General features: G+C 33.3%; 1 protein-coding gene across 1 annotated transcript in view; it reads right to left on the bottom strand.

Moving 5' to 3' along the window:
* LOC120630044 overlaps positions 1 to 9,563 on the bottom strand; it is a 74,126-nt gene extending 64,563 nt beyond the window's left edge. Inside the window, exon 1 of the mRNA XM_039899172.1 lies at positions 9,216 to 9,563. Within this exon, the coding sequence (XP_039755106.1) occupies positions 9,216 to 9,312 (97 nt within the window). The 5' untranslated portion in view covers positions 9,313 to 9,563. The remainder of the gene's footprint in view (positions 1 to 9,215) is intronic.
* Positions 9,564 to 13,092: the final 3,529 nt, after the last annotated feature.

Here is a 13,092-nt window from a genome sequence, read left to right as displayed (position 1 = left end):
ACTTAACCGTTTCCAAGAGCTCGTTGAACTCGGATTAGGATGTACACAATGTAATTGTGGTAGCGAGCTCACCTGTTGGCAGCTATACTAAACTCACACCCCTAGTCAATTTCTACGGCATCGGCATCGTACCGGAACTCTAAATCACCATATTACAAGAAAGAAAGTTCTATATAATTCTTTCTAAACGCCGGGTATTTCAAATTAAGCTTTATTTTTATTGTATATCATGAAATTCTGCAATATAACACCTGGTAATATCCAATACCTCCGATTACGATAATCCAAGGTCAAAGTTTAAACTTTTGCAAGAAGTATCATACGCCATCATTGGCACCATTAAGTGCTGCTTGAGTAAGGAGCAGGCGTATCGCTGTGAGGCCTGCCAGGTAATATAGTGCTGTTGCCGCTCGCAGGCATCGGGCTGGACGGTCACATCGCGTTTAACGAGTCGGGCTCGTGTCGCACACCCGCGTCTAGACGCTGGCCTACGACACGCTAGAGGCCAAGAAGCGGTTCTTTGGCGCACTACGACGTGCGCTTAGTGCTGCGCCAGGCGCTCACCGTGGGCGTGGGCACGTTGATGGACGCGCGCTAGGTCATAATCCTCATCACATCCTCTCTTTATTCTTCCTCTTTTCCTCATTTTCTCAAAGTCGAAGCAAAGCACTAAATTCTTTTTGATTTGCAAGTATGGAACTTTTTATGAAATATATTGTACCTTCTTGGTACTAATAAATAGTAGTTGGGTATAATTGCATTTTGCAATTAAAATTGCCCAGGCAGATGCTATGAATAGGTCTCGTAATAAAAAATGCTTTGGCTACTTATTTCGAAAATTCATCTCAAGAGGATGTAGTGTCCCACATAGAAACTAATAATCATTAAAAACTACTTAGAGAAAGCAAAGTGCAAACATACAGAAGGGTCTATTTACGCAATGATCTCTCAAGTTATATATCCCCATAATAAACATTTCAACAAAAAAGTGTTACTCAGTCATTAGAGTTACGTTTCCTTATGTCAACGTAATAACTAAGATAGCTTAATAAAAATTGTATTTACTGCATTTGTGTAATGTATTATGTTGTCACTGAATTATATAACCGATTATGACAAGTTTGTATTGATAATTCAAAATAATGAAACAATTGTAATTTAATCAAATCAATACGCAGAACACATTTTGCAAGCTTTATAATTAAGCCATAACATACGTGGTCGATAAGTAAGTTGACGTTTCACTTCTAAGTATAGTATCTTGCAGAAGTTTCTATCCTTCAAAGTTTTAAGCTGTATGTGTCAACTGCCAAATAAGAAGACCTATTGCGGTCTACATTACTTGAGACCTCACCGTCAATTGACTCTTTGAGCTTCAACTGGTTACGAATCTTTTTTTATTATGAAAGATATAATCTCAGATTCGTAACCAGTTGAGCTGTTGTATTGTTTAATGTGTTGTTTAATAATAAAATGAGCGAAAAAAGATACATCGGTAACGGCTTTGAATCGCTCCATTTCTGCTTTAATGACGTATATTTATAACGTCTGGGTGCCTTCGATTATTCTAAGTATCAAGGATTATTAAATCATGTTTCATCTCGAAATTCAGAAAAGGGTTTTAAAGTTTCCATGGTAAATTAGTACGTAGTAGCATCTGCAGTACTACTCCGACTGTGTTGAATACTTGACTTTTGAACTGTTAAAATTCCAGAGTCTTATTTATGTGTCTAAACACAATGTGTCTACAGGAAATTTTTTGAAAAGGGGTGCACTATTTTTCATCATCTTCATTATTAGGAACCCATTATTGCCCCAATAATGTGCGCGGGTCTCGAACTCAGTCCCCCGAAGTGCAAACCATTAAGCTATTACCATTATATTTTAAAACCGATAAAGAGATAAATAACTAAATCGGAATCATTGTGTTACTATTACATTAATTGCTTAGCAATAATAATAGGAAAATAATAACCGTAAAGATTGTGAACATTTCTGAACGTGCCGTATCAGAAGCTAGAATATTGATGTTATCGGGTTACATAATATAAACAAATCACCCGTTAATTACTTTATTATGATTCATTATTTATTTGACATTGAAAAATTGTGCTTTTTAACCGATGTATAGTTGGTCTTCAGGTATGACTTCTTACTTGCAAAGCTAAAGCGGCAATGAGCTGAGCACATAAGTAGCTCAGTGAACAGATGGCCGTTGGGGTCCCAAGTTGCTGGAGCGGCTACCTCGCATTCCAAGAGCACAGTGTTTGAAGACCTACTATTGGGTTGATCTATGCCTGCTAGTGGAAGTCCATCGGTTGAAATAATGATGAACATAATATACACGGTAGTGTTGAAGTCTATTGTATTTATCTTCACTAGTACTAAAGGCTTAGGTGGTATGGGTCTGGCGATGACATAAATCTAGCGTTAAAAACTCCTAAAGTAAATAACTAGCCCTGTCTTGTTTCAGTTCGTTTATAAGTACCTAGTACCTACACTAGGTATGGCGCTCGTATTGCTTTGCTTTATAATCCAAGTGTAAAGGACGATATAAACTAAAGAATGACTTCTTTTTCTTTAGTAATTAATTAAACACGTAGCATTTGTATAGAACTTATTCATAATTAAAAAGTTAATTCTATAAAATCTAACGTCAACAAATCACATAAAAGCTTCTGATTTAAAGATGCAAAATGAAGAAAGGGAAATTATGCCGTAAATTTCTGTGGAGTTAGAGAAACATTAGACAGCAAACCCAAAGGGTTTACTTGAAACAGCCTAACCAATGTTTTCTAAAATATTATATAAAAGTACATTAATTCATTTAGATAAATATGTAGTTTTGTATTTATTCAACCAGTTATTAATCTACGCTTATGATTTAAACATTACTGTCAATAGGAGAGAAGGTTTCGATCCTCTCCCTACCCACTACGTCAGTATACATTTTAGTAAAAATTAACTAACAAATAATTATATAATTTGAATCGATATTAATAAATAAGGAGTAAATTGGTTAGCGAGGAAACCTTTACTGAAGAGGTTTTAAAGGTATATACATATAACGGTAACACACTAATACCTTTTGTGAAGCTTTATGAGCAGTAAAAGGTCCTATCAAATTAAAAAAAAAAAGTTTGCAAACTCCAGCTTTATAATAGCTATAGCTCTAGCTAAGTAAATCACGAGTAACTGTTAGTAAAGAAGACGCCAAACACTGCAGTAAGTAACCTACGCTTAAACCAGTTGTAAGTTGTAAACAAACTTTATGAATACCTTAAGCCCTTCGGAAAGGTAAATCAAGAATCCTTAGGCAGTAAAAAATCGTAAAAGTTCAACTGTCAATATTTGAGGTAAGTTCTAAGGGTATTGAACTCTGTCAGTATGACTGCGATATTTCTTCTTGATATTTAAACTCCTTTTGTGCGAGCCACGTTATTTTATTGATTTTAGTTGTAGCCAGCGTTTATCGTCCAATTTTTAAAAATCCCGTGGGAGAGTTAGTTTACTTGGGATGTTACTCTCCGTTCTTTCAACTAACTTTATGCTAAAAATCAAGTTGATTGGTTGCTAAGTTAGGCGTAAAGAAAGGACAAACAAACATTTATCATATTAATAATATAATAATAACATGTCCTAACTCGGCGTGATCGATGTGAAATTTTAAATTAACGCGATGAATCATTATACTATCATAATATCAATTCATTATAGCAATTACTCGTAAGTTTTAAGGTAGTGAACGCCGAACGAGTTTTATAGTAAAGGGACTAGCTGTTTTCCGTGAACCTACGAGTACGTCCGTATCTACTATCTACGTCCGAAAGATCTATTCTATGTATCGAGCCATAAGTACGTATCCTTACTTTCTTAAAGTTAGGAGTTTCCCGTGGGCTTTCCGGATGCAAGCAATGTTTAACCGACTTCAAAAAGGAGGAGGTTCTCAATTCGTCGGAATCTTTTTTTTGTTATGTATGTTACCCGATTACCCAAAGACGGCTGAACCTATTTGAAAAATGGATTTTTTTGTTTTAAAGGGCATAATTTCATGGTGGTAAATTTTATCGAAATCGGTCGAACTATTATTAAAAAAAATCATCAATAAATTAATTTCATAAAGATATTTGGTGCTAACGAACTAAAAACGGAAACACTTTCACATCTCCAAGAGGTTTTAGTATTGATTATTGGTTTTTACAATATATTCATGTAAAACGTACACGTAATTAGTACGCTCATATGAACCCCTTTGCGTCAAACTTTTATGCTATATCTTATGAATAATTAATATGCGTTATGAAAATAAAAAAGACATTGATTTGTCTTGATTACTTTAGATGTTGTTATAATCTCGATGCCGGACTTATGTTACAGCATGCTATGAATAATCTGATGCTTATCTTATCTAATGTCGTTTGTTCTGTTTCAACACAAGTAAAGCTTTTAGATTAAACGGTGATATCACAGTGGGTAGAACTTCGACTTCACTTTCGGATGGCCGAGTTTGAAACGCACGCACCTCCAACAACAAGTTATGAGTTAAAGCGATTATAATATCCTTTGCTTCTACGGTGAAGGAAATCTACATACCTGAGATTTTACCATAATGTTCCCAAAGGTCTGTGAAGTCCACCACTGCGCCAGCGTGGTGGACTAGGGCCTCATCCCATTTTCATTGTTGTGCCACTATTGTACCGGTAATGGGTTGAAAGGATGATGATGATGATGATGATGAAAGCTTTTCTGGTCAGTTTTTAGTTATGTAGTAAGATCAAAATAGTTACGTAGTATATAATATTATCTATTTATAACCGTGTTTAGTTTTCAAAAAAATGCTGGTCCCTATTGACAAAAATTACGAAGAGGTTATATATAGCCTTGTGGTAGGAGCTTCGGTGAGCGAGGTCGGTACCCGGCATACATCTTTAACTTTGCAGAGCTATGTGCGTTTTTAATTTAAGAAATTTAAAGTAAAGTTAGTGTAGAGTTAGTGTAAAGTTTCTGTGTTGGTGAAGCAAAACATCATGAGGAAACCTGCGTGACGTTGTTCACACTGTCAAATGTGTGTGAACCAATCCCCGCACTAGGACAGCAGAGTGGTAATCTATGGCCCTCTAAACCCTCCTCATTCTGAGAGGTGACTACTGGTCGCCCTGTAGTGGGCCGGTAATGGGTTGTGAATGCGGAAAGCGAAGTTGCGAGTGCAGAGAGCGATATTCGCGAGTCATCGATTTACTGCATTCGGCGTCCGGCTCATGTATAAGTAGTCTTTGATTCACTGTGGTTTACTCGTGATAGCTAAATTATCACCATTCTTTACCCACGAACAACCTGTCTCTGCGTTAACAAAGTCGAATTAATTTTAGTTAAGAAATGAACCCCTCGTAAATATATTCGTATTTTAAATCTCTATCATTTATGGATAAGAAAATATAAATGTTGTAACAAATGTGCACTCTGTACTTGTTAAGATTTCTTACTTTAATATTTTCAACTTGACCATAAATAACTATCACTGACTATATTTCTCTTTAATAAAATAAGTTATTTATGAGACATCCATACGTAAACTTGTTTCAACTTTACGCTTTTAAAGAATTATAATCGATGAGCATGAAGAGAAATTGTAGACTTTTACGTAACTTTTAATAACAATGCAAAAATATTTTAAAGCGAACCCAATAAATTTTGTATAGATCACGTAATCAGCGTCGATTTTATGCCTGGGTCAAGACAACGACCGTAAAGTGGGAGCAAGGTAATAAATTTAAGACAACAAAAGTCAGAGAATCTGCCCCGGGAAATTTCTCACGTCCATTGCATAACTTCAAAGGTCTACACGTTTGTAAACGTACTTTGATTACTTTCCAATTAACGTCACCCTAATTAACACATTCTACATAATTACAAATCAAAATCGAAAATAAAGTACATTTTATCGCTACAACAGCGAACAATAAACGCATTACAATAATATAAATAAACAAAGAACACAGAGCTTTTCAGTTTTACATTTGGAGCTCTTAACGCATAAGTGATCTGTTGTGGATGTAAGAATTAGATAACGAACGAAAACGAAAACCATGAAATAATGTACAAAACAATTCATAAAAAAATATACAATATACATATAACATACATATTATACTTATATATAATAATGTAAATATCATCGTCACCATAATTTTTGTTATATAAATAAGCCTAATATAGACACTTTAATGACAGATGGTGATAACTACGGCCTTGGTTCAAGACAAACGAGCTCCCACAACAAACTTAGCTTTATTACCTTCTTCTGTGTGATTGTTGCAGCGACATGTTTCTTTGGAATACATGAATACATGAACCTTTCATGATTTTGAATTATTCATTTATATTTTAAGTAATTGAAAGGAACTGTCTTCAAAAACTGGTGGAGGTTATCAATTGGATGATGTTTCGTTGGCATAAATAGCACGAATTTAAAACATTTAGAAAAAAGAAAAAATCAATCAAAGAAAAGTCTATCTAGTTTGAAGGCACCCCGTGCCTTGCCTCAACCTAGAAATCCTTCCAAAATACCAGAATATTCACAGTAAACTTTATGGTACGTCTCTCGTTGGGGTAGGTATAATTAATACTTGTTATTTTTACACGCTTTTATTAGTTTCACCTGTATATTTGTTTGTATGTTTATATGTATGTTTAAATTGCAGCACAGAACCCTGTTTAACTCATAAACTGAGTTTGCGCTGCTTAATCGCGGTTAGTTTTCAAGGTTAAATCGAGGCTTAGACACAATTTTACCCTTAAACCCGATCAAGTAAGCTAAACCAAGTTCTTGCGTTAAACTGCAGTTTGAAAATTGAACTTGAAGCAAAACTTTGTTTTATTAAACTTGGTTTCCAAGTGAAATCAGCCCTCAGTACACTTTTAATACAATGCTTATTTTGAAGTGTATGTAGGGCAAGAATACTTCGGAAGTGAATGGTTCCGTTCTCAAATGACAATATAAACAATGCTGTTGAAAAACCAACCAGGTCTGAGCATTAACTTGCACCTTGGCTTCTATTGTTATTGCCTTCAGTTGGAACAATTAGGCAATTTAGGAATTGAAAACCTTGGTTAGAGAAAATCTACAGAACTCAATTCAACGATGAGCTATTGCGATTGCATTGTTTGATTTGGTTATTTTAAGTAACAGGTTTATTTTGTGTTTCAACATTATAATTAAAAGATTGAGGTAGCTCAGCCTCAATTAATTTTTAGCCTCATTAATTTTTAGAGCTAAAGTTTGGGAGAATACGGTATATCTAAGACGTACACGTAGTAGATGTATGATTTCGGAAATATTGGGATAAATAACTATACTAAACAATACTTAATAAAAGACATTAGTAAGTACGAAGGTAATGATATTTTTTTAAAATATTAATCTCTGTGATTAATAGACCGTGTAATTTCGAAAAGTTAGTTTTTGAGCCTGATTTCAAATTTACGGTTAAATCTACGAAAAAGATAATAATAAAAATATATAATAATAAAAATTATTTATTAATTTAGTGTTACGGCATGCGCGAATTAACACTTAATTATTATTGAACTAAATAATAATTTATAAAAGTTGCATTGATTATTATCGGCCCTATTACCAACTTGATTATTTCACTAGCGCAATCATGTTAGAATTAATGCTGGTCACAATTTAGTCAACTTTCGATATATCCTCAGTTATTCCTACAACATTATAATGTAAAATATTGCTGATTTCAGCTTTAATTAATCTGTAGGTAATCGCGTTCATAAAAGGCAGAAGCTAATTATTTTTATATTATTCAATTCCATCACTGCAAACTTCCTTAAAAATAGGATGAGGAAGAAGTTCCTTTAGGATGTAACAAATTGAAGTTTGAATAAAATCTTCGGATATTTTCTTTTAGTTATTAGGAATTAAGTTATGCATATTACATTCAAAAAATAAGTGCAGTAAGGACAAATCTGGAAGAAAATATTATCGCGAAAGTTTTTTATTTTCGGCAATTTTTCATATTGTATGAATACAGCTCATAAAATCTTAATAGATGAAGTATTTGAAGATGGTTTCATTTTTTTTTTTCTCTTGTTGACCTTCGTGTTTAATCTTTCAGGATAGTAAGATTACCCATAAAATAAAGGGAAATTGCCTAACAATCTCCAAAAAATGCCCGTCAAAACTTGAAATGTATTCTTTAGAATAGTTAATGTTTATGTGATATGAAAAATACGGCATTACTTTTATGTGTAATAGTACTGTTTGCTTCCCTTGAAAAGCTAATAAATATTATATTAAGACATTTGAAAAATCCGGCCCGCAAATTTAACAATGTATTTTTATTGTTTTATAACTATTGAGATATATTTATTTGTTCTAATAAATAAATATATCTCCATAGTAAATAAATATATGTCCTCTCGTAATTTAAATTGATGTTAAGAAACAAATTTTATTTAGTTTTAGTTTTTGCAAGCATCAAAGCGTGTCGTTGCCACCAGTAGGTCATTGTCAATGGTTGCCCGGCAATCGCGTTCAGTAAAATTATCCGTAAAACTCTTATCGCAACTTTTAACTGTGAACTCTCTTGCAACAGTTTTTTTGCAACATCGTTCAAGTTTTCCTTTCTTTTTTGCATATCAGTTCAAGTTCACACCACGGACTATTTATTTGTAAAAATGTTATACTTAAACGATGTTCTGCTAACACAAAACACATATAATAAGCGATGTCTGTATCATTAAGCAATTTCCTTTCGTACTAATTGTTCTAGCTAATTAGCTAAACTTTTATAATTATAGCTGGTGTTGTTCAATGGTAATTATAGGTACCTATTATGAGTAATGATAGGATTAAAGGCAAGTCTCCAAGAAGCGCATTATTAATAAATAATGACAAAAATATAAGGAGTGTGATTGAACATCATTCCCTCATTGGTGAGGTGGTACAGTGGCTTTTTATACTGGATTGTATACTCAGATATATTGTTTTATTAATCGAGAACGGTTGTATATTAACTCTTTGATGAGGTTCTCACAACTTTTTAATTTGAAGAGAAATTTGAAGAGAAGTTTTGATTTACAGTGTGCTTGCTATTGAAAAAACATCGCTACGCATTTGATATTTGCTTCCAAATTCGTTAAAACATAAAGATTAATAGATAAAATTGTTAAAGTTAATATTATAATTAGCAACATACCATCGATTTGAGTAATCCACTTCGCGTCTCCCGCAGGAAGAGCGACTGCTGCAGAAACCATGAGAAACAGGATAGCAATCCTTACACAGACACCCATTTTTTACCGTTTATTTATTTTTCTATTTTCTTTTTGTCTATTTTGCTTTCTATCGCGGCCAAGACGCAACTATTTCCCGCGTTCGGCTGGTTACATTTGCGTCGGTACGTACGCTACCTACCGCGGACTGTCAACAACTGAAGTCAAGCGAACCCTACTGGTGGTGTACTTTCTACCAACTGTAGGCAAGCTGTAGCAATCGACTCGCATCGCACGCGTGGTTGCGCTTTGTCCTTTGTACAATACTAAGTTAACGTACGTACTACCTCACGTTGACGGCTTATCAATAAGAAAGCAATAAAGTAACTGACGCAGCGTAGATCGATGAGTAATCGTAATTTCAGTAATTTGTATTTCGAACTTTCAATTAGGTAATTTCATTGGTTACATTTTTTGTTCACTATTGTATTTATACGTTCCTTAACGATAAGGTCGCCTGTATCTACGAATATTTATGATTTAGTTGTGTATTTGTTTTTTTAATTCTTTCTGTCAATTTCATAGGTATACATAATATTTTTATACCTGCGGATTTGCTAGTCAAACAAACTGATAATATAATATGTATGTATAGATGTTTCAGTGTCTAGGTATAATATGTTTAACTAACTCCGTTGTTAGTGGTTTTACGCTGCCACAATCGGCAGTGTTATTGCTATTAGTGGCCACCGACTAAGCTTTTTTGTTAAATATGAGATATTTTTTATTAAATGAGTATTCTTTCCAAGGGTGTCGTACGAGGCGAATATGGGACTGTAACGGAGAACGAGATAGGCCTTTAGTCAAGCAGTGTCTGTTATAGGTTCTTGATGATGAAGATGATGATATATAGCTTTAAACTTTAAATAAACATTTTTATGAAAGCATAGACCAACCATTTGACTTATGTGTCTGCAACGTAAATTGCCTATTAAATAAAATAATAAAGTATGAGACAGGCTGTTGTGACTGTTCTCATTTGAATTACTTTACCACCCGCGGGGAGGTAATAAGGTGTTTTCCATCAGCTGTTTAGATAAAGAACCTCAATTTTCCTAATATGATTTTGTTTCTACGATAGTGGCTTCGAAAAGTAAATATTTTTCGCAGATAAAATCACGTGTTCCTATCGGTTCATATAATCGAACAACAAATCGTGATTAAAAATATCATTAATATAGGAGGTAACGTTTTTTTCTTACCACTCCTCAGAATGGAAATATGGTTAGAGCATCTGCAAATGTTTTATGAAATATTTTTTTATGCAATACCTTAGAGTTAGACCGTTTTGTATCTGCAATATAGATGTTATCTATATTGTTCTAATTAAATATATCAAGATTTATGCAATTTGTTTTGTAGACTTTATTTTGTAAGATATTAGAAAACTATAGCTCTTTTGCATTTTTATTCCATTATTTGCATCATAGAGGGTCAAACTGCCAGTGACCATTTGTTTTACAGTTTCGTAACGAAATTGTAAAGAGTAAACCAAAAAAACTTTACTTTAGTTTAAAAAAATTAAGTTAAGAATAAGTTGTTAAAAATGTTGCTCAATTAGGTATGTTTAGACAAATTATTTTTACACAATCTATAGTTATAATAAATAATACTGTAACTGGAAGATTTCTGTACATTTAATATATTTTGAAAATTTTGATCGGGGGATGCTTCATAATCGATACTGAGTACAAAAAAAATTTAATTTAATTTTGGTCTGTCTTTCTGTCTGTCCGGGTATCACGTAAAAACTACTAAACGGATTTAAATAAAATTTGGTATAGTGGTAGCTGGTATTCCAGGTCAACATATAGGATACTTTCTATCCCGATAAACAATAAGTTTCCTCCGGGAAATGGGATAAATTATTTTATCAACTTTACTTCGTAGCTCTGTTAAATTTGAACCGATTTTAATAATTCTTTTCTGTTTCAAAGTGCATACTAACAAGAATGTATTGTCTAATTTTAATGAAGATCTGGTAAAATTTGTCGGAGATAAAGGACATAACTCTTCACAGATACTAGCAAGCCGCAATACATATGGTACAAAGATCGAATGCATGCGTACCATCCTACAGATATGATAAAAGCGAAAGTTTGTGAGGATGGATGTATGGATGGGTGGATGTAAGTATGGAAGGATGGTTTAAGTGTATATTTTACTATGGTTTTCTGTAAATTGACTGAAATATAACGATGTTTTCTAAAGATGTCATACCGAATTAGAATTTTACTGGCGTACGCCGCGAAAATGATGATGATGATTGATGATACATAAAAATAATGTACTACATGTTTTAAGTAATCGTGATTATCTACAAAAGAATCCGCGACATACCTATAGATTCTAACTGTTATGGTTAAGTCACAAAAACTGCTTTTTTATAAATTTATTTTCAAAACACCGGTATAATCGTAAGATGCTGACATTCGTATCATGGTATTAATCCTTATCCAAATAAATAGTTTTATTAATATTAATTTTGATTATATACCTGCAAATTCCTTTTTAAATTATTAAAATTGAACTATCGCTTAGAAATTGCGACGGGTATAGAAACTCTAAAAGCAAGAAAAGGTAGGTAGCGTTGCAATTCGTTTCTAGGTTTTTTTAAGATATTAAAACTTCTAATAACCGATTCGGTGCAGACGAAGTTGCGCGGGTCAGCTATTCTGTAAGTAAGTATATGTTACAGTAATTTTATCAAGACCTATAACATGGAATCGGTGGTAGATTCACAGGTTTAGCTTCTCAATTAGGCCTAGGTATGTTTGCGGGGTCGCAAACTTTAGTCAGGATGGCCGAATGTTACAGTAATTTTATAAAGACACTAGCGGACCCGCGTCCACCAAACCAGCAAACCATCTACTTGGTTAGTGAGCAGATAGCCAATATTTTTTTTAACTGTATGACGCTTGATCACAATCTTACCTGATGGAAAATTTAGATGTGGCCCAAGATTAGGCGCTTGCCTAGAAAATGTCTATTCACTCCTTTTTTTAAAGATACCCAGGTTGTGTTAGGAAACACAGAACACGGAAGGGTGTTCCGAACTTATCGACGACACATTCTGTGTACTTCCCTGGACGAAATCTGTCATAAAAAGCTGACATCTATGCCTATGTATTTCTTTTTAAATTAATCTCTTTATATTTGCACAGTACCTATTAGGTAATTTAGTACAATGCGATGCCCTCTACACTGACGGTATTGTTAACTTACGTCTTGATATTGTACAAACATTCTTGGAAATAAATGATTATTATTAATTAATTAGATATCATTAATCAATCCCGCTACCGTTCGGGTTGCAAGACAATATATTTATTTAATATATTTTTATTGCGTTGTTTATTTTACTATTCGACTTACAAAAGGAGGAGATTGTCATTTCAGTTGTATTTTTTATTTATTTATTAGCTCTGAACTCTGTAATTTTATATTACTGGATATCCTTGCTACTATATAAAAAGGATTACGAAGTATAAGATCTTTACATAGTTACTTTCTTGTAGAAAATATTTATTTCTTGCTTTTTAGTCAACAACAAAAGAAAGTCGGTTCTTTTTTGTCTAATTTTTTTTTATTAGGTAAAGTTTCACACGTACTTTTCAATTCAAATGGAAATCGACAATTCTGTACTTAAAAGTACATATAAGTTGTGACGGACAAAGTCGCCCCAGGGTTCGTTTTTACTAATTGAGTTATATACAAACTGTTCGAAGAAGGCTTATTGGAAATTTAAAAAAGAAAATTTGATTATAAATTAAATTTGTTTATTGACATATTAATGAGCTC

Source organism: Pararge aegeria, chromosome 15 (assembly GCF_905163445.1).
Source record: "Pararge aegeria chromosome 15, ilParAegt1.1, whole genome shotgun sequence".
In the NCBI taxonomy this organism is placed as follows: domain Eukaryota; kingdom Metazoa; phylum Arthropoda; class Insecta; order Lepidoptera; family Nymphalidae; genus Pararge; species Pararge aegeria.
This window is presented reverse-complemented; position numbering and strand designations above follow the sequence as displayed.